Raw genomic sequence first — 24,888 nt, 5'->3', positions numbered from 1 at the left:
TTGTCCAGCCAATAATTAATAATATGATAATATAAAACAGGAAAAACAGCAAATGTTCACATTTAAGGAACTGGCAACAGAATATTTGTCATTTTTGCTCGATAATGATTTTTTCATTGAATTAACGAAATCCATCAACTGACTCATCCTATTAGCATTTTCCGATTTGGTTATATAAACATTAATCAGATACCAAACCGGTGATTAGAAAAGGTGCGTTTTCTTCCTCAAGGAGCCGAATGTTATCGACGTTGACTTTAAATTGTGCTCCAGACACATTCTTCATCATAAAAACTCATTATGTCCTAACTGAGATTTGTTGAAACCCATTTGTAGCCACACATTTCCTCTAAAGGTTAACTCCACTCTGGTCTTGAGTCAGCTAATTATTTGTGTAATATTTCTATCTCCCCGGTGGGATCAATGATACGCTTCATGGTAGATTTCAAAGTGTTCAGTGATTAGCTCCACCGTGGCATTTTAGTCTGTTCCTGTCTTTGAGCCAGGACATTAAAAAAAAAGCTGCATTGGTGACACTGTGGCTGCGTAATGGATTGATTAAACACGGTGTATCATCATCTGTGGGTAGAATCTTACTGAGATCAGTAAACAGAGTATCGTTATCACTGTTTGTATCTACGTGACTGTTTCAACAGAGTGGAAGATAATGTACCGGTTGTTATTTGGCTTCCAGATAACATTGAGCGCTGGTGGCTGATCGGAGACGAAGCACATTCACGAGAGCTTTCCCTCCAACGCTGCAACGTGATAAGACAATCCTTGTATTGTTATTGAGTTTTTGGCGCATAATTGGGGAGGTGATTAGCCAGTCAATTAAAACACATGACCGGAGCACACACGGGCGCCGTAATCCCTCTCATTTCCCATCAAATGTGGTCTTTCATTCAGTGGAATGCTAATCAGCCTCGGTCCCTGTTGCTGAAGGAACAAGCTCAGCTGATTGAGGGTGGATTAAGCCAGGACCGGCCAAGTTAATGATCCTATTAAATCATAGCCTAAACCGTATGAGCATGTTGTGATGATGATGATGATGGTAAACACTCATGAATTCACAATTTGCATGTGCAGGGCAGCGGTGATGGTGATTGACAGGTGCAGCGTGCGTCAGTGTTGAGCAGAGGAGTTTATTCACAGCACTTAACGTGGTTTGTGTGTGTGACGGGCAGCACCGACTGAACCGACTTTGTAAAGGGTCAAGAACTTCATCAAATTGGCACCGAGCTGACATGCCGTGCAGAAGGGATGATGGAGTTTTGTAGGCTAACCCGGAAGTTGGCATCGCCCTGAGTCCCTCGACAAAACGCTTTCAGCACTCCATTCTAGTTTAAACGCTGTAGAAAGTCATGAACAGAAGTTTATGATACTCACTCGTCTTGTTCCACAAATGACACCACATTTTGATTATGATTTCTGTGTAAGTGATTCTTTTGTAGTCTCATTTTGCAGTCTGAAACAAAACATGAACATCTCCTCATTCCAGCAGTTGTACTTACATGTGCAGACGTTTGTGGCTGAAGCAGATTCAACTTGTCAACAGTTGTTGTGTCCTGGTTTGGATTGCAATAGTGTGACCCTGAAACAAGTTCTAAGTTTTTATTTTGTTTGCTTGAGCTCTGTGAAAAATGCCCAGCTAGCTGTTTCCAGTTTCCAGTCTTTATGCAAAGCTAGCTGGATTCAGCTTCATATTTAGCAAACAGACAAAAGAGTGTTATTAAACGTTTCTTATCCTAAGTCTCTCAAGGAGGTGAATAAGCATATATTTCCCAAAATGCTCCTTTTGTTTAATTAAGGGAAACATTTTAGTCTGAACTAGACAGGTTTTTGTTCTCTGTCTGCACTTCTTCCAACCACACGGACAGTTTTTAACAACAACCGCAGCAACTCTGTGAAAGAATGCGATGCATGAGGCCTAACCTGTCCGCTAGTGGTTACATAACACACCTCATCACTCAGTCACTCAGTCATAGGCATGAAAGCAATCACAAACACATGTACACACACACACACACACACACACACACACACACACCCTTCACAGAGACATTCCCTCGGTCCTCTCTCTGTAAAATCTGTTGATTTAGACATGACAGCCGGGCAGCTCTCCATCGTCTATATTTATTCTTCTGTTGATCGTCCCTTTCTTCCCGCCAAGCAGTGGTACATCCACTGCGATAATTACTGGTGCTGGAGCACTTCCACCGACTCGGGTTTGTTCAGCAGCCGACACCTTATGTAACAGAAAATATACCCAGAGATGGGAGAGTGGGGCCGAGGAGGGAATTGGGGTATAAATAGCATTGTTTGTCCTCAGAAATGCAGAAAGAAACACCGCTAACCTCTTTCCTTCTTTTCATGTTCGTGATTATGTGACGAGGTTTGAGAAATCTTCCCCGGGAGTCCACAGCGGGCTGCTTTTGATCCGAAGTACAACTAGTTTTCCATTCCGAAATCACCTTAAGCCTCACATAGATCAAAATCTGTTTCCACTTTTGATGTATTTATTATCATCCAACTAAGTCCATCTAAGTCCAACTCTTCAACCCCTAAACTAAGCTCACCTCGTCTGAGCACCTCGGAGCGGTTCTCTCTCCTCTTTCACTGGGCAGTCGGCCTATTTTTCTTGCACCCCTGTGTCGTCCTGCCCTACTTCTTACTTTCCTTTTTTGAAGTCATGGTGAAGTTTGTGTACCAAGGTGACTGTTGTGCGTCAGCTGACGGGCATTAGCAGGCATCCCTCGTAGCGAGCAGCCACAAAAATATGTCTATGAACCTTAAATGTACCCTGCTCTCCCCTCGCCGTCTGCTCACTCCTCTGTTTTCTTTGTCCCCTTTAGTCTTCTTACTTTCATCGTTCTTCCGGCCTGTGAAGTCTGTTTAACATATTTCAGCCTCAGAATACCTTTCTGTCCTTTAACTGACCTTTGGTCCCGTCTCACCAGGAAGTGGAACTGTGAAATTCCGCCGTCCGTCTTTGGAAATTGTGTAGTTTTGCAGGTGACTACAGCCGGCAAGCAAGTTTGATTGATTGATCGTTAATGGCGGTCGCGTTGATGCAACGCTCAAATGAACAGCAGCGGTCAGTTTGGTTCTATGGATATAAATCTATGCATTAGATCTTTTTTTCATATAGCAACTTGAAGTGAAGGTTGTGCAATTCCATCGGAGTTAAAATTTATTTTGTTGCAACATTTTATAGTTTTGATGTTGATGATTGGATAAACTGTTTATTAGTCACTCCACTGTGTAATCCCTCATCTGTTCCTCTGTGTTGGATCGTCTCCTTCTCACCCCTCACTCCCTTTTTTCTTCTCTCCATCGCTGCTTCTCTGACAGTCCTGCCACTTCAAAGTTATAAAAGAAAGTCAAAGAGAAAATTGCTGGGTTTTTTTCCGGGGATTCAGCAGAAGTGAAAGGGCAGCTTGGACTGAGTGGGAGGTTGAGTCACTGCAGACAGAGAAAGTAAAACTCATTATACTTTTCTTCTCGACTGTTCCTTCACTTGTTAGCGAGCGCTCTGGCCTCTGCTCGTTGTGTGTTCCGATGTGGACGCACTCCACCGCCCGTTCGCTGACCAGTACTTGGTCATGAGAGCGAGAGAGGTCAAGTCACATCTCACATCGATAATTGCGTTCAGATTTTGCCTTTTCGCCCTGATTCTCCGATCACCCAGAACTGAATCACGCAAGAAGCAAAGTCACATCGGATGTTGCCTCGCTGAATCTGCGTTGATCACCACGTGCTCTTTGTCCTCCTCGCTGTTAATGGTTGAGTTATTCCTCGTTCACTCGCTGATTTCATGGTGATGATCTGCAAGCGCCTAATGGTTAAAACTGACCAAAAGTGATGCTACACCCACTTTTGTTTTTATTTGTCAGGTTGCGAGCTATCTGTCTCTGACATCTGATGTGAGAAAATGTGTTTTTTATTTATAACTTGGGTGAACTGCCACTTTAAAAAAAAAAAGAGAAAAGAAAGAAAGCAATTAGCGGGAGCAGTGTGCTCGAGTTCAGTGCGTGTTAGAGGGATGCAGGGGAACAGGGATGTGTCCAGGTCTGCTGCTGAGTGGAGAGAGTCTGCAGCCAAAAGCAGGTTTTATTTTAATAAAGCCAGCAGGGGAGGTGAGAGGAAACAGCCCCCCAGCTCCACCCCTCCACACACACACACACACACACACACACACACACACACACACACACACACACACACACACACACCACAACATATATATGCACAAGCGCCCCCCCACAGTCGCTTGCTCTCTCTCTTTCTCATAGTTTCATCCCTTCAGTTTTCAGCTTGAAATGAATCCCTGCTGCACTCCTCTTCCTCTTCCTCCTGGTTGGCTCATCTGACTGCTGTGTGTACGACTTGTGTGTGTGTGTGTGTGTGTGTGTGTGTGTGTGTGTGTGTGTGTGTGTGTGTGGTGTGTGTGTGTGTGTGTGTGTGTGTGTGTGTGTGTGTGTGTGTGTGCGTTCATGCCCCAGTAAGAAAAAGTGGCGCTCTGTCATTGGAGCTCATATCAGTGTTTGTATCGGTGTCCTTCCTGCTACTTGACTAACCCAACGTGCTGTTTTTTTTTCTTCCCTTTTCAGTCCATCATGGAGCAGTTCAACCCCTGCTTGCGGAACTTCATAGCCATGGGAAAAAGCTATGAGAAGGCGCTCACCAGTGAGTACAACAACCGTTTCTTGTTTTCTTTCCTGTCTTCGTCCTTCTTTCATTCCTCCTGTCCGTCCAGCAGTCCAGGCAGAGGGCCAGCTGACCCGACACTTGGCGCTGCTTTTATATCCTCAATTTAAGTCCAAGAAGAGATGTGTTGTGATGGAGACACAGATATTCAGTAGTTTCTAGTGCTGTTGACGTCTGCATCGAGCCACTCCAGGAACCTTAAACTTGATGTCTGTAAACTAGCTTGTTGCTCTGTTGCAGAAGTGACAGCAGCAACGTCCCCCTGCAGAGACACTCATCCAATATCTTGTGTCCAAGTTAATGTGTTCACTGAAGATCTGTTTCAAATGTTAAAGATTTGCTTATCAGAGATGTTTCTTCCTCTGTGATGACGTCCATGTCCACACGTCTCCGTCCCTCCGACACCGGTTCATTGGTCCTAAATGTCCGCCTCTGCTGTACGTCCTTTGTCATCGCTTTTTGTGGCTTGCACAGATGTGTTTGCATTGTCGTGCGTCTCTGAGAGAGAGAGAGAGAGAGAGACAAAGATGGAGTGATTGAGGTGCACATGCAGCAGTGGCTCAAGGTTAAAGACAAAAGCACTGCAAACGTCTTGAGGGAGCTAAGTGGAGCACAAGCCAATGGGAAGTGGAACAGGAGCAGAATAACGGTGCCCCCCCACGGGGCAGAGGAAACGAGAGCAGACCGAGCCGGTATCCAGGACAAGACGGGGGGGAAAAAATAAAAAAGAGAAAAAAACATGAGACGGAAGAAAAGATAAAGATACATATCCAGAAACACAAGAAGAAATATGTGTCAGAAATAGAAGAATGTCCAGCAGCTTATCAGCGTTTCACGGGCTCTGATTAGTTCTTGCAGTCAGCATTGATTTAGATATTTCATACTTCCAGATTAAAAGCCGGAAACGCTTTTAGCTCGGCCATGTTCATGTCGTCGGATAAGACGAGCCTCCGAGCATGTTGAGCTCATTTATTGATAAGAAAAACCTCCTTTCCACTCGCTGCTTTCATGTCACTCTGCAGGGAGGAGGTTATCGAGATCGCATCATACTTTATTTTTGCAGCGATGGTGCAGCCGTGCTTGGTATGCTGTGTGCACAGTGTTGAGCCGGGCTCTCCTTCTTGTGCCTGGAGGGGAAATGCAGGGAAGACTCTGTAGCCCACAAGACCAATAAAGGAGGCCTCACTCCGGTCTGATAGATAAGGCTAAAAATAGCCCTGCGACTCCCTGAGTGGGGATTACACTTCATCAATGCCAGACAGCGGCACAGCGGTAGGGTTTAGAGTAGAGCAGTGCAGAGCAGGGCTGGGCACCCGGCGAGCAGCTATTGTCACAGGAAGAATACCGGCGCAGCCTCTGGATTTTTAAGTAGAATGGGGGCGTCTGGTTTACACCTCTGGGGACGATGCAGGGAGGAAGCTGACTTGATCTGGTTTGGTTGTTTGAGTGTTTGGGCTTGATTGCACTGGATGTGGGTCGTGTGGTTTTGGATGTGTGGTGCTGCTTAGCCAGAATTATGTTTTTATTCAAATGTTCACTGCATATCATTGCAGCACTGTAGCTGGCAGGAGCTGTGAGGCTGGAAAATACTGTTGGTTTGCAGGACCGAGAGAACATCTGACTGGGGCTGCGTGTGAGAGAGTCGCCCAATAAGCACTGATTTGGTAATTTAGAGGTCAGGAAACATCTAGAATAGGTTAAAACTGGGGTGTGTCACATAGAACTGTAGTTTCAACTGAATAAAAAACATTAGAACAAATAATTATTATGCATTATTTCAAGATAATCTGTCCACTATTTCTTTAACTAGTCTAAAACAAGCAGTTCAAAAGACTTTGAACTCGGTGAAGTTATCAATAAAAACCCCAAATAAAACATGAAGATATTAAATAAGAAACAGGACATTTGGCTCACTGAAAACAGACTTGAAAGAGTCGTATGTCACCTATAAATTGGAAATTGAATTTGGAGAGAGCCATAACTACACAAAAACTTAAACTTTGCTGCCCAAAAATCATGTTTTTTTCTCGCAGGTTATACTTCTGCTGCACGTGTGTGCGGCTTCATGACACCAACTTCTTTCACAGCTCAGTCCTGAGTGCCGTGACACATCAGCTCATCCCACCAGAGAAGTTTAATATCTAATGTTTGAATAACCTCACATTTTCTAGGTGAGTGTGACGTGCGTTAGCTTGGTATCCTCCTCTTCTGTGCCTATAAGACATCTGTCTGCAGCAGCACCCAGATGGTTGAAGCTGTTGTGAATCCAAACCGTGCTCTCCTGTCACTGCAACAACACGATTGGCTGATATGGGGCCAGATATGAGTTATTCAACCAATCATCTCTGGCCTTACAGACGTTTCAATTCAAAACACAAGTCATACACTGGTGAGGGGCTTCAATATGTAGACTGCATAGGCTTCAGATTAGTGGACGACTACTTTACCTACCTGTAGCTGCCTACCTGATATTCCCAGACAGTCCGGCGTGTTTGGGTTGGTAAGGCTGTAAGAAATGGACATATACTACCTGATGTTTAGTTCAGTTTGGGCCCAGATGTCCTGCAAACCATCAAATCGGTGCATATTGGACGGTGAAGAGGGAGGTGATGTGACTGATGTTGCTGAAGACTTGATTTGGTGGGAATGAAGATGGAGAACACCAATCCCAGCTGATTCAGATCTGTTTTCTTGTTTGTGTTTCATCCACACTGATGCTCTCCGCTCTCTATTGGCTTTATGTCACCGTTCTGATCCTCTCGACAGGCAGACACTACTTCTTCTTCCTTTCCTCACATACCCTCCTCACCTCCCTGACGCTTTTTCAGCTGACAGACAAGCAGAGCATCCCCCCCCAAAGCTAAACCTGCCTCACCTGGCCCGCTCTCCTCCCAGCTGGGATTTCTCCAGACATCGATTAAATTAGCTGTGCTCATCCAGCCGCCTTAGCCTCACCTCCATCCCCGTGCTCTCTCGCATTCTTATATCCCACCAAGGCTTAACTCAAGCGAGGTTCAGGAGAAGCCAGTAAAGGGTCCCGGCTTGTCACTGTGTCAAAGCTTACTGCGGCGGTTTGCACCGCGGTGTAGAGATTTACTGGCTTCTATCTCAGTCTGTGGTTTTGATAAAGAAGTGAAAGCAGGACAGTTTCAGAAGTTGTCTCAGAATGTTCCCACAGAAGGAACGAAAAAGTTAAATATGTTTAGTGATTGAGCAACCGGACGCCGTCTTTGTTTGTTTTTTTCAGGACAATAACTCACACAGCAGCGAGCACGTCACGAAAACAACTACGACTAGAATAGATTTACATTGTTCTCCATGTGGAGATATAAATACACTGTCATTTCCCTTCTCTCTCTGGGGGATTCTGCATGAGCGTCCTCTGGCAGTTCAAAGCACCAGCACCCATCAACATGACGGCTCCGTAATAAAACTCAGCCCTCATCCATATGTATCTCCCGACTGGACATGCGTCCTCTGTCATCATGGCTGTCAGTCCCTGTGTGGCTAACCACCGACCTGCTTTAATTCACCGTCACTGCTGCTTGAGGCCATCTTGTCCCCGTTGTTAAGGCCTGAGTCACCGTTAGGACTCAGCCAGCATCCTCGGCTCGTGTGATGATGAACCGCTGAGGACAGCAGCTGACATACAGCATTAGAACTGCAGCGTGCTTTGACATCATCGCCATGGAAGTTGGAGTTGTTCAGATGGTTTGTTAAGCACTTTAAAGATTCAGTTCATCCAAATTACGAAACAACATTTTTCTACTTATCTAACCACGTAGATACTGAAATGGGATTTTTATTAAACTCAATTCACCTCAAGGGTTTGTTGCTATGGTTGAGGTTTGATTGCATTTTATCAAATTTACTCACTCCCAGTGTTGAATCTGTGAGTGAGTGCCTGTGGGCATCACAGTTTTAGGTTGAACTGTTATTCATAATATCAAAATATCGATTTGATCTAGATGAGAATATACTGGGAGATTTGATTTACTGAAACTGATGTGACGTAGTCGGACAGATTATTACACCAAGAAGAATCATTATTACTCGGCTGGTCAACTCATAGTTGTGTAGTGGATCTGTTCAGACAGACGGCAGCGCTGCGTTCTTCAATAAACATGATTGACACTGTGATAACCTTCCACATTCTGTCTTATAGAAAAACGATGTGCATTGATGAGAAGCCGTCAAAATCATGGATCTGTTACTCAAACTGGACTTGAAGCATATTTCACCGGCTCACTGTAATTTATTAGTTTGAACTCCTGCAAACTATCCTGCAGACGGCAGCTCACTGCTGTTTGTAGACAATATATTCTATAAATGCGATAAACAATATTATTGTAACTTTATGACCATTTTAAGCTGCTGATATAATGGAACAATGATGCAGGTACAAACTCGGTAACAGCAGTACACTAAATATTCAGATATTGGAGTTATATGTGACTATAAAATACTAACTTAATAAAATAAATACATTTAAGCAACCAAAACGATAAATAAAATGTGAATGATAGGTGAAAGACCTACCTACTTATTTTGGCATCATGTGGCTGAAAATGTAGGCGGAGTAAATCAAAACTCAAATAAACGCAGTCGGCAAAAAAGATCGAAAATAAGATTGATGAGAAACGATACGTATGGAATTATGTTGATGGGCCTCTGGACTTTTCACTACCGTGAAGTTTGATCCAAAATAAAAAACAAAAACCAAATCATTATTGTCTTATGCAAATAAGTGTCAGAAATGATAAGAAACAGTTTTAATGGGTAGATACCTGTATGGGCAAGTATGAAAAATGTTGTCTCTGTAATTTGTGCTGATCAATCCATTGACAGGACTCAGTTTGTGCTGACGACAGGGTTTCCGCTTGTCCCTGGTTGTGCTTGAGATAAGTCTCTATAGCTTTATCTCTGTTCCCTGTAGTTGCCTCCATAGAGCTTTTTCTTTTCCTGCCTGGTCTCCATTTCCGCCTGTCGCTCTTTATTTCCCATGCCCAACCTTACCTCTCTGGGGGGCGGGGGCTGTAGGGGAGGGTTGCAGAGCTGAACAAGACATCTATTTCAACTCCGCACCCTTGATCTGATGCCCAATGCTTCCATGTTTCCAGGTGTCACATATGCTGCAAAGGGCTACTTCGACGCTCTGGTGCGGATGGGCGAGATGGCCAGCGAAAGTCAAGGCTCTAAGGATCTTGGTGAGTCCTTGTAGTGGCTGTAGCGCCCCTGGTGGGGTGGAGGGGGGATGCACAAGCAGATGGTGAATGGGATGGCCTCGTGTTGTAGAGCAGAAGCAGCTGATGACCAACGTCAAACTGTACACACACACACACACACACACACACACACACACACACACACACACACACACACACACAGCCATTTTCCAATAAGTCAGTGTTTAATCCTAACAGACTTTGTCTTCGTGCAGTGTGGAGATGATTTGATGCATTATTACTCCCGAGTCATTTAATCAAACACATTTAATTTGGGAAGAATTAATTCTATACATGTGTCACAGCGTGCCCGTTTGGTTAATCTCTTGTTTCTCTCACATTCAGGAAAGATAAAGGCTCTCCAGTTGCTTTTATGTAGCACCGCTGTGAGCAAATAATCAACTCACAAATGTGTCTGGCATTTATTATTCACAAAAGCACACATGGCGAGATGGATTGGCTCCTTATTCACAATAAGCCTTCACTATATTTACTGCGTTAATGAAAAATCTTCCCGTTCCACTGCTGCTTCCAGCAGGAAGTGTGCAACAATTTCCCCGGCTTGCTCAGCTCTCACTCAGCGTGTTGGATCAGCCCTGGTTCTGCTCATCATGGACCTACTTTTAATCATAATTTGCATAGGCGAGCACTAAAGGCCCATTTCTAGTGGATGCACAGGTAGGAAAAATGACAGTATATGTAGCAGGACAGGCCAATTGCTGCACTCTGTGCAAAGTTGTGTCATAGTTGTAGACCCGGTCACATGCCGGGGAGTGTGACGAGTCTGCGTTAGCCCTGCATCACTGCATCCTCTTCGTTCCTTTATCCTGATGCGACTTAAGATAGCAGGCGTGGACGGGAGAAGTGTAGGAGAGGGAGGATGGAGGGTAAAGCAGCGACGTGCAGGGGAGAGTGTGGAGGATATAAAAGCAGCGTTCATTATTCATGTGGAGACCTTGTTTTGGTGCTTCCTCGCACTTCTTCTGGAGCTTCATCATTTCATTTTTCCTCCTTGTGTCCTCTTTGAGTAAATACTCAGTTGAGCTTGAGTGGCCACTCTAATTTTAAATAGTGAGAAGCTCATTATATTCAGCTTCAAGGCTTTAATTTGTAAACTGATCTCATTCAAACCACTTTAAGAATGAGCACTCATTAAAAACAACATTAGAGTGTAAATGAAGTCCCGTGGAAGATCAAGATCGTTTGGACATTTACATAAACACTTTGTCTTTGGAAAAGTTCTGCTCTGAAAAAATTAACTGTGTGTTCATAAATAAAAATTACCTGTGTGATAAAGCACAGTGTGTACATCTAATTATGTAGTGTGTATTTTCACTTTCAGCGTTCAGCATGCTTACAAAAAAATCTGACGTTTTGCGCAACACCTTGAAAATCCCATCATCCATCTGTACATCCCCATTTCCATCAGCTTGGTTGCTTTGCTGTTTTGTCTTCCATGTTTCTGTCTGACATGACTGTTGCTTTATGTCTGCACGCATGTTTTGGGGTCTCCTGTTTTGTCTTCCTTTTCGATTCCCTCCTCTGGCAGCCTAACCATGACTCAGCAGCCCACATTTACGCAGCAGATCCTCCCTCTGCCTCCAGTCAAATGACAGACTAGGCCGAGCAGAATGGATTGATGCCGTCTCCACGTATCAGCAGGGCTCAGAGCAGCTGAGGTCTGTGCAGACTGAAGGGGGAATTGCTCCGACGACACTTATTGCTTTGTGGATGCTTTAGCATATTCCATTACTCATGTTGAGCCTCACGGCTTCAGTAAATTATCTGAGAAAACGCAAAGAGAGTGAAAAATGTAGTTTGAGGAGGATTATTAAATTTTAACTTCAGGTTGTCTATAATGTCAGCCTGTAGGACTGTAATCAGTCATGTGCATAAAAGCTCTGCCACATTAATCCATGGATGGAGTGCTGGTTTATTGGGAGGGTCATGTGATGGTGGGGAGCTTCAGCACAGTGAAGAATAACTCAGGAGATCACAACTGAAGCCGTTCTTTTGTAGGAAAGACATTATTTTCCAATTTCCCAATCCCAAAGAGGTGATTTAAACTATTTTCCTCATCAGGCAGATTAGTTGAGTACGTTTACATGCACACCAAGATGTAAAAGTGCCAGTGAGCAATATGAGAGAATACCATATGCCTGGTGTAACACAATCAGCTAAGAAGAAGAAGAAGAAGAAGAAGAAGCTGTCACCTCTTTTCTTTTCTGCTTCAGGCCATCTGTGCGCTGCCGAGCCAGCAGTTAGACTGACGTACAGACACATTGTCTGGTCCTCAAGAGAAACACGTCATCTTTAAAAAGTTTTTATGAAAGTTTCTACTTTTTACAGAAAAGGAAAAAGTGGATATCAGCGGGTTTATGTGCAAATGTTCCGGCGCTGACCTTTTCAAGAAGGTGGATAAAGCCATTAAAGCGTGAGGCTGTTTGTTTATGTGTGCGGCTGCACAGTGGAATGTCCATTTTCATTAGCCAGTAAACAGCGTGGTAGGGATATTGTCTCCTTCTGAATAAGGGGCAAAACCTGAAATATTATGTGCATATCAATGAAGTCACTGGTGTTATAAAGTAAGCAGCGTCCTGTAACCTGTTGCTGCAGGATAATGAGAGGCGGAGTCAGGATATCTGTGTGTTGTGCTCGTGAAGAAGTCAGAGGAAAGAATGAATGCTGTTGCTTTGACGAACGGTGAAGTGAAAAAGTTCTCAAGCCGTGCTCGCTTATTAATTAGTAGATAAGAAGGATTGTGCAGTTGGTTGTGTGTGTGTGTGTGTGTGTGTGTGAACACAATGTGTGTTTGTGTGTGGCTGAATGTTTTGCTCAGCTGGCACGTGTCTCTAACTGTGACCAGAGCTAAGACCACAGATAAGTGTGTGTGTGTGTGTGTGTGTGTGTGTGTGTGTGTGTGTGTTTGTCAGGGATAATCACTCACCCAGAGCTTTACCTCGCACTTCATAATTGATGAGGACTGAAGGCGGGCTTGTAAAATCGGCCAACCTGTAATTGTGTATTTAATTGGGTTTTTGTTGCGGGGGGAAACGTCCGGGCGCGACGCTGCTGAATTAACAGGGACCGGACTTTAAACCGCTTGAACCCTCTGAGGTGACGGGGGCCTTTCAGCCAGAATTCACTCCGACTGTACTCGCTGAAACAATGTAATTAATCAGAGTATTAGGATGAACGGCAGCTAATGGCATTAGCACATGAACAGAGGATGTGGGGCTGCACGTGACAGGGCGAAATTAACCGAGGGCTTATAGTTGGGTGTGAGAAATTGAGCTCGATGGAGAAAATGAAGAACATTATGTCGAGCGGAGAAGCTTCTTTTTCTGCTCGAAGGAAAGTTTAAAAACTGTCCTGAAAAAAAAAAACAAGCAATTAATTCTGTTGTAATTGTTTTAGCGTGAAGGTTTAATACATTATAGATTACTTTAGGTGGAGTCATGAATTTAATTTTGAAGGCCGGGATTAATTATGTTGAGTATTAATTTTGGGGCCGTGTAGTAATTTGCAGTGAAGTAGATCGATGCTCTTCCGTGTGACTGAGTCAGGAGATTATAGCCGCGTGCTTCCTGCCCTGCAGGAACATAGTGAACATATCTGCAGAGGTACGTAAGACAACTGTTCAAACAGCAAACAGGAAGATCAACCTGCTGCTGCCTCCCAGGTTCATGATGGGGCAGAGGATCCACGTGGTTTAGATTTGGGTCTGACATGTTTTTGCCTCAGACTGAATCCTGTTTTACATTCTTATGTTTATTATTTCAGTATAATAATATGTAGAAATCTAACCCAGTTTACTTGTTAACATATTATAGGGTGTTAAAGATAAACATTGGTCATAAATTATGGGATTTGTTGTATTTCCTTCTTGGTTAAGTCCAATAATTAAAGATCATTGTCACCATGGAGGCTTGTTGAGGAGCCTGAAGCTAACGTGGATGTTTGAAGACCGTCTGTGATGGAAAGCTTGCATCAACAGATAAATATTGCAGCTTGGAGGGTGCAGACTCTTGTTCAAAAGGCAAAGACTGTTTTGTATCTTGTTGACTGTTTACAGGTTCACACTCGTTTCACTTGTTGTTAGAGTCGATTAATCAGTTAGTTGTTTGGTCTATAAAGTTTCCTAAAGCCCGAGATGTCCCCACATGTCTTGTTTTGTCCACAACCTCAATATATTCAGCTTCCTGTCTTCAGAGGATGAAAGAAACCAGAATATGTTCACATTTAAGAAGCTGGAGTCAGAGCATCACTTGAACTGATTAATCCATTCTTAAAATAGCTGGGGATTAATTAAAAAACTTGACAACGTAGCGATTAATTGATTAATCGCTGCAGCTGTAGTTGATGCACAGGTGAAAGCTCCATGGTTCCTCACTTCACCCCAATCTAAATGCATGTTCTGTTTGATAACTGATATCTGGTTTAACCCCAGATGTCAGTAAACAAACAGCAGGAGAAGTTTATCACATGCAGATGTTCTCGGCTGCCCTCTGGAAAAGCTTCTCGTGAGTGATTATAGCCTTTCATTTTCCCAGGGACACTGTGGTGATCCGGTGTGTCACTTTAGAAACGGGGGAACAGTTTAATGGTAGATTTCAGCTGCCTTCACACACACAAGCACACACACACACTCACATATACACATACTACTCATACTATACTGTACAAGTACACAATGGTAACACCCTCACATGCCAGAGCAGGCGGCGCTCAAACTGAGTAATTAGGACAAAGAAACGACGTTACATGATAATTATCCACTTTTGTAGCTCAAAATAAGCTGACTCACGTGTCCTCATGGGGACACTTGCTTAGGAGAGAGAGGTGTTGTTTATCACAGGAAGAGGAAATGATGCGTCTCTCTGTTTCATTCAGTTATTCTTAATTTACATGATGCTGTCAGAGTTTGAACCACTGCTCTGCTGCATGACTCCCTGCGTGGAGAGACGAGATACTCCACGCCTGCAGTGTGGAGTGATCATCCCACTCATCCTCTCCTCTTTCACTATATAGCTCTCTGTGTCTGCGAACGCCCCCGCGCTGATGTGGGAGCTCAGGCAGCCCTGGGAGAACACGCCGACTCTGCACACGTTTCTAAAAATAGATGAAACGAAACGCCTCGACCGCGAGCCGCTTTGTAAGGAGGAGGAGAGACGGAGTACGATGCTCGAGCCGCAGCCCAAAGATGGTGTGTCGGTGATGTCACTACGCTGAGAACACCGTCGTCTTTCTTCCGTATACTAAATATGGACATGATTGTGTGAAAAAACATAGGAAGCTCCTGCAGTTCCGGTTCTCCTCTCTGACCATATAAGGGCTCTTCCATTCAGATGCAGATTTGGGCAGAGGTGGTTCTCACTCAGGTCTGCACTCAAACCTTAAAGAAGCACAGGCACAAAGGAAAACTAAGATTTTGACTTCGCTTTATATAATTTTTTGGGTTGTGTTATGGATTTCAAGTCAGTAGATCATAGATCCGAGGCTCCATCACATTATACATGTATGCATATGGACTGTATATCTCCATCTGTGACATCCAGCTGTTGCTTTTCATCCATTACTCTTAACGGGAAATGTATATTAAAGGCTGCACAATTAAACAAAAAATGATCGAAATTTTAATGTGGCCAAGTGCAATATCCAAATCTCTTTTTGATAAAGGTAAAATCTGTGACAAAACAGCATTATAATAAAGCATGTAGAGCTGCAGAGATGATCTGACCTTCAAATCTTGTTCTCAAGATGTAAGAAAACAAAACTACGTGGTGGATAAATGTCACATCATCGTGGTTTCAACAGCATGTTTTTCGTTCAAAGGAGAATTATGATGCAAAAATAATCATTCCCACTAACAATAAATCATATGGTGATCAAAATACATGTCAAAAAACATTTGAAGTATTAATTTTCTTGTTCCATATCGTGCAGGCTAATTTATAATGTAGAAGAAAAGAAAGGAGAGATCTTTGATGAAACATTTACCCGATCAGGACAGTCAAACTGAGATTATTCAAGAGGGTCCTGGAAGAAAAATAAAATAAAATGGATAAGAAAAATAAAAATCGAAAATTATAAATCAAATTGTCAGAACTGATCCATTTAATTTCAGCTGATCTTTAACTATTTTTCTTGAGGAAATGCTTCGGAAAAAATACAGAATATCTGCGAGTATACACCGATACCAATCTGTAAAAAGTCAGTATAATATTGTCCAACTAATACATCAGTTGGGCTCTTACCCAAAATGTTTTTAACTACACTGTTGCTTATTTCAGTCAATAATCAAAAGAAATACTTATAGTATCCCAGATCTTTTAGTTATTAGAAGACAACCATTGCGAGATCTAAACACACCTGATGGATTTTCAGCTGCAGCCCAGCGAGATATTTCATGCTAGCTGTGACCACGAGCTGATTAACATCCACATATTTTATCCTCCCACTTTTCTCTAAGATTACATTTTCCTTCCGTCCCTCTCCTCATCTAACTCTCATCATTCTCTCGGAGGTTCCCGTTGCCGAGGGGGCTGCAAACGCTTTAGCATAACACCCATCTCATTAAAACAATTTAAGGTTAATTCACATGGCCAGATTTGAGGTCCGGGAAACAATTACCCTCTGGTTAATTAATTCATGAGGAACAGGATTCAAAAGAGTGTATCGGCCTTCAAGGCATATTCCTCCACTCCAGCAGACATACTGTCATGGCAGGCTTTCACAAATGGGAACAAGGCTCGAATACAAGCGGTGATATCACAGACTAAAGTGGGCAGCAGCAGGGGAGGAAGTTATTCTGCTGGGTCAGAAATACAAAATTTCATTCCTGTGGTTTAAAATTCATCAGCGGATTCTACTGTATAATTTTCTTCCCATTTGTCTTTCAAGTAATTATACTTCTGTCTGGTAGAGGAGTGTTTGAAATCACCCCTCATGCTGCACATTTGAAAAGGCGGCCGCAGAAATATGAACACTTGCTCCTGGAAGCTGAGGTAAACAAAACCAGAAGATGAAAGCAATAATAAAGAGGACGGAGGAGCAGCGTCCTCAGCGACGGGCTGTTTTTATTGCTGAGTCACAGAGCATCTCTAAAATTCTACCTGCAATATTCGCTTTTTGTTTTCCCTCCAACTGTGTCTCGCTTGAAACCTCGCGCTCCTCTACGTTTGAGGAACGGGTGACCTCGCTGTGACCCTCGTTTCTCTGAGCTAGCACAGGCTGAATTTCCCCTGAGCTTCAACCCCGATCTGAATTCAGCCGGCGTTCACTCTGCATAGAGGAGAAACTGCAGCGAGAGCACTCTCTCAAAACATTTTCCTTTTACCCCCGCCTTGTCATCTCGCCATCTCTCAGTGTAATAGCTCTCCCACTCCCACGCACATTATCCTACAGGGGACGGTTTCTTCTGCTGTTGTCAACTAGGAGAAGACTGATTGTTGCATCTTGACTCATCGGTTGATGACTAGTCTGTAAATAAAGTCCAACCTGAGGGATAATACCAGAGTTAATAGAGTTACATAACGGTGAGTGATCGGTGATGTGCTGTCACTCTACAGGAGACTTTATTTTCATCTGCGTGTTTCAAGTTTCATCTCAGGATGGATGGAAAACTTTGAATGAGCCATGTGAGTATTTATCTCCAGGAGCTGAGGCAAAACGACGAAGGGCACCTTTTTTCTGAGCAGTGTTAGGATGTGATTTTGCCCTGAAGGCTGCAGTAATGAGGTTACCACCGGCACTTTTGGACCAATCACGGGGGCAGTTGAGCCAATCTGATGGGCAATTGGGTAATCTTGAAGTGCAGTTGTGCCTGCAGCATGGACCCAAGAGGGGCAAGTTGTCTGACCAGAGGGGAACATTGATAAGTGGCTTTTTGAACAGCAGGTGCCTGAAGTGTGAGAGAGGTAGCTGGGCCAAGCGAGGGGCTACGAGAGCCACCAAGAGGGCCCGTTTGGCCACAGACGGGCCTCCCAGAGAAGTTATTTGGCCGACAGGGATGTAAGCTGCTGGCAGTCGATGCTAGTGGGGCACCAGGGCTGAAATAGAGGGACAGGTGTGCTGACCAGAAGGATATATGTCCCATCAGCAAACACAGTCAGGCATTAAGGCAGAATTGAAAACATGCAAGAGGCCCATCGTACTGAAGTCAGCTCTCCTGCCGTGAACGTGAGTTTCAGGCCTCCACTCGTCATTTAATTTAATTTCTATCTGGGGTCAACTCACCATTTAATTACCAAAACCCAAGTGACCAATCTTAATTGGGAAACATTAGCTGTCCGTCTGCACGTCATCAGAACCACTGTACCAATTTAGCTTTCCTTTACTGTCGCTGCCCTTTGAGAAAGTCCTTGTCCTCGAGTCACCTCAGAAAGTGAAGGACAGGAAGGAACGAGAGACACGTAATGAAGGGAGACACGCCGAAAGATAGAGGAGGGCCAGACAGAGAGCGATGTGTTCCCGGCTCATTAGCAGCCTTCAGGCGGTTCTGGTCAGATCAAAACCTCGCTGTCTGCCGAGCACATAGACACGAGTACCTGCGCTTTGATCACCTCCACCGCCACTCGTTAATACATCCCACAGCAGCTGTCTTTGCTTTTCTTCTGCCTTTTTGTTTCATACGTCTGTCTCGAGTGTCACATTCATCAGAGCTTTCTTGTCAACGTTAAGCCGCGTGTCTTTTTTGAGCGCCAGCTAAGTTAGAGAAAGTGATCATGGAGGGATGGTGTGGCGTTTGATTAAGCAAATCAATGTAATAGGCTGTTAATGTGGCTTTAATAACGTGTTAGGCTCTATAAAATGTCCTTGAGGCGTCGCATTGTCCTTGATGTGGGGATTCAGCCAAATGGTGACTTAATGATGCTGATAATAATGTGAAGTACACGCTCTGATCCGAGGCACTGCAGCGTTAAATATGCTACCAAACATCCAGACCACACACACGCACGCACGCACGCACGCACACACACACACACACACAAATATAAATACTGATCCAGACATTTTTAGAAGACAAAATCTAGAGAGAACACGCAGGAAAAGACGACAGGTTGTCAAAATCTTTTTCATGATCTTTTTCTCCGCCTGTTCTTGTGGGAGTCCCGGCTTATTAAATTAAAGACAGAACACGGCACCACTTGTCAACTTCGTGTCACATAAGTGTGAAGCTGTCAGTGAATCCTCACACACTTTTGTGTTTGCCGTTTAAAAACAATGCGTCTTCTTTTTGTTCAAGAAGTGATTCATTTACAGCCTGATTTAGAAAACATATCCACCTTTTTATGACTCGATGTGCGAACTGCATAGAGACAAACGACGGCGCGGGTTGGACCAGGTGATGGATCACTTGGAGAAAACCGTTTTATAAAAAATCTTTATTTGCTGTTCTCCCAGCGTGGGATCCAATTAGAGGCCAGAAATGAAGAGTTAGAGGAGATGCTGGGGCTCAAATTGACCAGCTGAGCTCCATGTGTGTTCTTCAAAATACAAAAAAGCTATCAGATTGTATCTCTGTCGTTCTCCTCGTGCCCTCCATCCCTCCTCCCATCCCTCCATCCCTCCTCCCATCCCTCCTTCCCTTGCTTCCAGCTTGCTGTTTCGGATAATCAGTCTCCATTTTTGCGCTCCATCAGCCGCCCTGTAATGATTATGTATCGCTAGTCATTCCTATCGATCTTCTGCAGGCAGATTCCTTTTTAAAAGGATTCATTTTTCTTTTCAACACACTGCAGGAGCAAAGATATCAAATAGAGCCCAGTTGTGACATGACATGCTTACAAGTGTGTCATGAGATTGGAAGGATTTGTGCTGTTATAGTAATTTATTACTGGGAACATGACAGCGTGGTTAGTTTAAACATTTGAGCCTCGACAGCTGCAGGTTTGCAGATTATATTCTTTCATGCAGATGCTGAAAATGTTGATAAATTGCTTTTGTAACTACAACAAAACTCGTCATTGTCAAAAGTCACTCTGTAGTCAAGTAGATGCTCAAAATGTAAATTGTGTTTGCTGTAGTGGAAACGCGTGCACGTCGCCGGGTTGCCGCAGCCGGCATTTAGAGAAATTAAACGCCCAGAAGAGCGCAACAATAACAGTGTCAATCAGGAGGCTTTGAGGAGGACAAATCTCCCTGCAGCACCTTGTACTCCTCCACTGCAGCTTTCTGGGGATTAGAGTTGCTTGTGTTTGCTTTCAGGCTCTTATAATACAGTTCCCTGCAGAGACGCACACTACATAAAACACCTTCCCTCCATATGGCCATTAACTGTGGTTCCCTCTCTCACCCTCTGTTGTGCCCAGGAGTCACATGGAGAGTGGCTGGGGTAATAAACCCAGATGTGAGCGCTGCCCCTGGGTTAGCCACACTGAGTAATGGGGCTGCAGTCAGAGCTGCTCAACACACACACACTGTACATGTATGAGCGCTGACATTAGGGTGGTTCGGATACTGAAGGCAGTGTTGGAAATGTCTCCAATACGGCTGGAATCTGTATCAGCGAATTCTTGATTCTATGCACCGATCCAATAGCAAGTGATTTATTCTTTAGGAACTTTTTTTAGAAGCATCGATCACTCATTGTTTGATAGCTGTCAGGGTTTTAAAGAATTATGAGCTGCAATTTTGTTTTGTTCAGATTGAACTTTACCCCAGTGTGGGCTGATAAACAAGCCGTAATTCTCTGAGCTGTATTTTGGAAGCTGTTTTTAGGTGCTTACCTAATTTCTCTCCACGTGTGACTTAAACCTCTAATACTCACAAGATCCATCATTAAGTCTAAGATGCAAACAATAATATGCCTTCTTTTGCTTAACTGGGTTGCACATTTTGCTAGTTTGCCAGATGCACACGGTCACGAACTCAAAGAAATCCTGTCTTTAGTTTCCATTATTATTTTCTTAGGAAAAGAAAAGAAGTCCTGCTGCAGTTGTTGGGACGCTTCACCATCAAACTGCAAAATATTCCGTAGACAAAAGTGGCATTTTGTGTGTTATTTTCGTGATCCGGACCCATGCACTCTGGTGGCGGACAACAATATGCTTTACTCCCCTGTAAGCCTCAGATGTTGTGATCTGCTCTGATTATCGGTAAGCTGCTTAGTTCTGGCGCGTAGAAGTCCAGTATTTCACAACGCAAGGTGGAGAGGTTTTTTGGATTAGATGGGTGCAACGAAACTAGAACATCCAGGAATTTGAGGATCTTCCAGTTGAAGACAAAGTCATCTGCTCAGGACGTTCCGACACAGACGCCCTGAGACCTGCTGTCACAGCAGGATCTCTTAATGAACAATGATTGTAAAAGATGAATCAACTTTATCACAACTCGGATCACATCTCTGTAGTTTTGGCTGGAATTTGCACAACAAAAAATTTGGTAACACCCTAAAAAAAAAGCCAGGCAGATGTAGAGAAATGAAGTTAGATGCTCTGTGTTTCCATGGAGAGTATTGTTATAATAACTGGTAGAAACGATGTCTAAACTATAAAAATAAGACCGAACAAGATTTATATTATAAATCATGTTTTGGCTGCAGCAGCTGGTGGCAGGGTGACCTCTCATTGACCATCTGCTCTGCTGAAGTGTGAAGTGAAGAGACAGTGGTGCTCTCACTGTGCTGAACCCTGACCTGCCTGAGGAGAAGAACAAGGGAGACGACAGTTCCCCCGCAGAGATCAATGAAGGACAACCTTAATTAGTCTTCAGATGCACACATCTGTTATAAAAGCCAGAAATAATGACCAAGGCTCCGTTTTTTTATGGAAGCAAGCATCTTGTGAAGTGTAGTTAATCCTACGGCTATATTTCATTCCCAGCTGAGCGGCCTCACATCGGCAGAGCAGGAGTGTCGCTGTCTGTCTGTACAGGAAGTGACCTGTAGAGGGAGCGTTCACAGTGCAGGGAGACAAAGAAAGACTGATCTATAAAGTGTGTGTGTGTGTGTGTGTGTGTGTGTGAGGCTTGTCGTGGTAGTCGGTCTTTTTCCAATGTTGCGTGTTGTTTTCGGACATACACTAGTTACGTTACATTACTCCCTCCGTTGTTTTGTCTTTGTTAATCAATACTTAGTCGGACGATGGCTGCTACGACTACAAACTGGAAGTGTCTGCTCTCTACAAGTACAGCAGCAGAGTGGCAGGAAGTCACACAACAAGAGTCAGGAGAGATGACCAACAAGATGATAGCAGCTATTTGGCAAAATGTCTGATTGTAACTCAGTGCTAACAGGGAATTTAATAATGTTAATGAGGGTAAAGGAGTGAGGATTTGGAGCGCAGCCTGTTGCCTGCAGCTCTTCAACCAGCAGCTTGTTCTTCTTGTTCCATTACTCCCACAGACTGAGATTTTAGCAGGGAGAAGGTTTATATGAACCCGTTTGCTGTCAACAAATGCAGAAAATGATGTTCTGATAAACGTTAGCGGTTGACTTTTATTATGAAGTCGTGACAGGAAATGCAACTTGTGTTTTGACAGTAAAATGCTCCTAATGTGACACTGAGCAGCAGGAAATCTTCTGTTTGCGTTAGCAGTACCTTAATACAGCGCTCCACAGATGGTGAGCATCTTTTTATTGTTTTCTCACGCAAAATGTCCAACACATGGTTTTGTCATGTTAATTAACCAGTGGCACAAGTTTAGGGCTTTTCACAACATTCAGAAATACAAAGTTGAGTTTTATTTTGGAAAGAAATGAGTAATATAGGAAGTAAACCTAACTGAAAGGGATGAAAATGAAAGTAATAAAACATATAAACATGAAAGATAATCTGTTTTCTGCGGACCAATATCAGATGGATTCCACCGTCTCTTAAAGTTAAGTAGTCCGATGCACCTCTGAGGCCGAGATCAACATCTGTGTAATTGTGTGTTGCTGTAGCCTGTCGATGGCCGCGGGCTGTTTATTAATGGATGGGATGGAGTGTGTGTTGGGCGCCCTCCAAGAATCAAAGGAGAGTTTTGAAAGTACACGCCAGAGCATTTATCTGCCTCGCTGCTCCTAATGCCCTGTCCTGCTGCAGTCAAACACTTCTACAGTGTTAAAGCTGTCACTGCATTTTCATAAGCAGATGGGCGACTATAAAATGGGATGGTGTGTCGGAGATGAGAGTGTGTGTGCGACTCGTCTCTGCCCAGTTCACTGGGGCAGTAAATCACAAAACAATCTATCAGTTCTTTGGAACTCTACGTATATCGGTACGATTTCAGTTCAGTTCATTTTGCGGGCCTGTTGATCAATATGACATGATGTCATCTGTGTATTTAGTCACTTACATGAGAAGCTGCCGCCTCTTTCTCTCAGTATGGCATCTTACATTGCATAAATTAGCCTAGTAGCTAGCAGACACGTCCTTAGATGGACAAGCTGATGCAGACGTGCCATGGGAATTTCAAAATAAAGGCATGACCTAAAGATGATGATAGAGATGTTTCACTTTGCATCGACTATATTACATTTTTAAGCATTAAATGGATGTATCAAGCCAGATCAATAGATCATTACACTCCTTCAGTTAACCACAATGTGTACTGTGTATACCTGTCCTCCAGTCGAAGCAGTACTTTGAATCTTGAAATATTGGCAATAAAATATACTAAAATATTAAAAGTAAATGAGAGCAAGATGCAAAGTGTTGCAAAGACGTAAGAGAAGAGGAAAGGACAGAAGGAAGCACACAAGGAAGGAAGGAAAGTGAGAATGAAGGAAGAGAGAAATGAAGAAAGAAGCAAAGAGGATAAAGCAAACATTTTATGGAAGAACTCAAGAAGTGGATTTAACTTTGAGGTGCTTGTACTTAACTTGAGTAAATACACTTCATTCCCACCTCTGCCCCCCACCTCCTGCTCCGACCTTTTCCTAAATCCCTTCTCCCCCAACTGAGTCCCGTCTGCATGACCACAGCACTTCCATTAAGCCCATTAATCCTGTCAGGCAGCCCACTCTCACCGTGTCCCCTCCACCAGCACCCACCGCCCACACACCACCTCCATATCACAGCAGCATACATTATCTGATGCCAGCATACATTATACAGGAGGTGGATGAGTGCCGTTGCTGCATATTAGTGGACTCATTGAGAGTTAATTGGCTCTTAGTGCCTCGTGGTGCTGCAGCTGTACAACATTGAACAGGTACTTTCAGGACTGTACCCAGATCTGTTTGTCAATGTATGTATTTATTCTAGTTATATGTTGGAGCCTGACTGACAAACTGATCAGAAATCTGTCCTGTTGTCGTCTCACCACAGATATTCTGTCAGTGTTTCACTAAATGTTGCTGCAATAAGAAATTAAATGTTTTAGATAAGTTTCATTTGTCTTTTATATATATAAGGCTGTTATATATCTATAATGTACGGAAGAGGATTAGGGCCACACATGAAATTTTTTTGTAGTTCTGACTTTAAAGTCAGAATTCTGAGATTAAAGTCAGAATTCTGACTTTAAAGTCAGAATTCTGAGAATAAAGTTGAGTTCTGACTTTAATCTCAGAATTCTGACTTTTTTCTCAGAATTCTGACTTTAATCTCAGAATTCTGAGAAAAAAGTCAGAATTCTGACTTTAATCTCAGAATTCTGACTTTAATCTCAGAATTCTGACTTTGAAGTCAGAACTACAAAAAAAATTCACATGTGGCCCTAATCCTCTTCCGTAATAATGTAATTGAACATTACTATAAATAAGTTCATTGTCCAACTGTGTAATCCTGTTCTTATCATAGTGTCTCAGTATTAAAGCTTGATTGATGCTGGATTTTTGAGGCCTATATCCCAATATCATACATAAAATCACAACTTAAACATACGTTATCACAACTTTAGTTATTTTATAATTGTTATATTGTGAATTTACAATTAGTCAATAAGTTGCACAGAGTTTCTGATTGTCCTGCACGATTTCAATGTCCCGGACATGTGGATAATTCCTGTTAATTATTATGTTTGT

At 43.3% G+C, this 24,888-nt stretch overlaps 1 protein-coding gene across 6 annotated transcripts in view; it reads left to right on the top strand.

Annotated features, from left to right (window-relative positions):
- Positions 1 to 24,888, top strand: part of LOC115570964 (brain-specific angiogenesis inhibitor 1-associated protein 2-like) — a 72,309-nt gene that overhangs the window by 14,901 nt on the left and 32,520 nt on the right. For 4 of the 6 annotated variants that reach the window (XM_030399832.1, XM_030399831.1, XM_030399836.1 and 1 more), the window contains exons 2-3: positions 4,614 to 4,689; positions 9,831 to 9,917. In XM_030399832.1, the coding sequence (XP_030255692.1) occupies positions 4,614 to 4,689; positions 9,831 to 9,917 (163 nt within the window). The remainder of the gene's footprint in view (positions 1 to 4,613; positions 4,690 to 9,830; positions 9,918 to 24,888) is intronic. The other 2 variants (XM_030399834.1, XM_030399833.1) reach the window with 1 other exon arrangement.

Source organism: Sparus aurata, chromosome 20, assembly GCF_900880675.1.
Source record: "Sparus aurata chromosome 20, fSpaAur1.1, whole genome shotgun sequence".
Taxonomy (NCBI): Eukaryota; Metazoa; Chordata; class Actinopteri; order Spariformes; family Sparidae; genus Sparus; species Sparus aurata.
The sequence above is the reverse complement of the archived record's forward strand: the minus strand, read 5'-3'. Positions and strand labels throughout refer to the sequence as shown.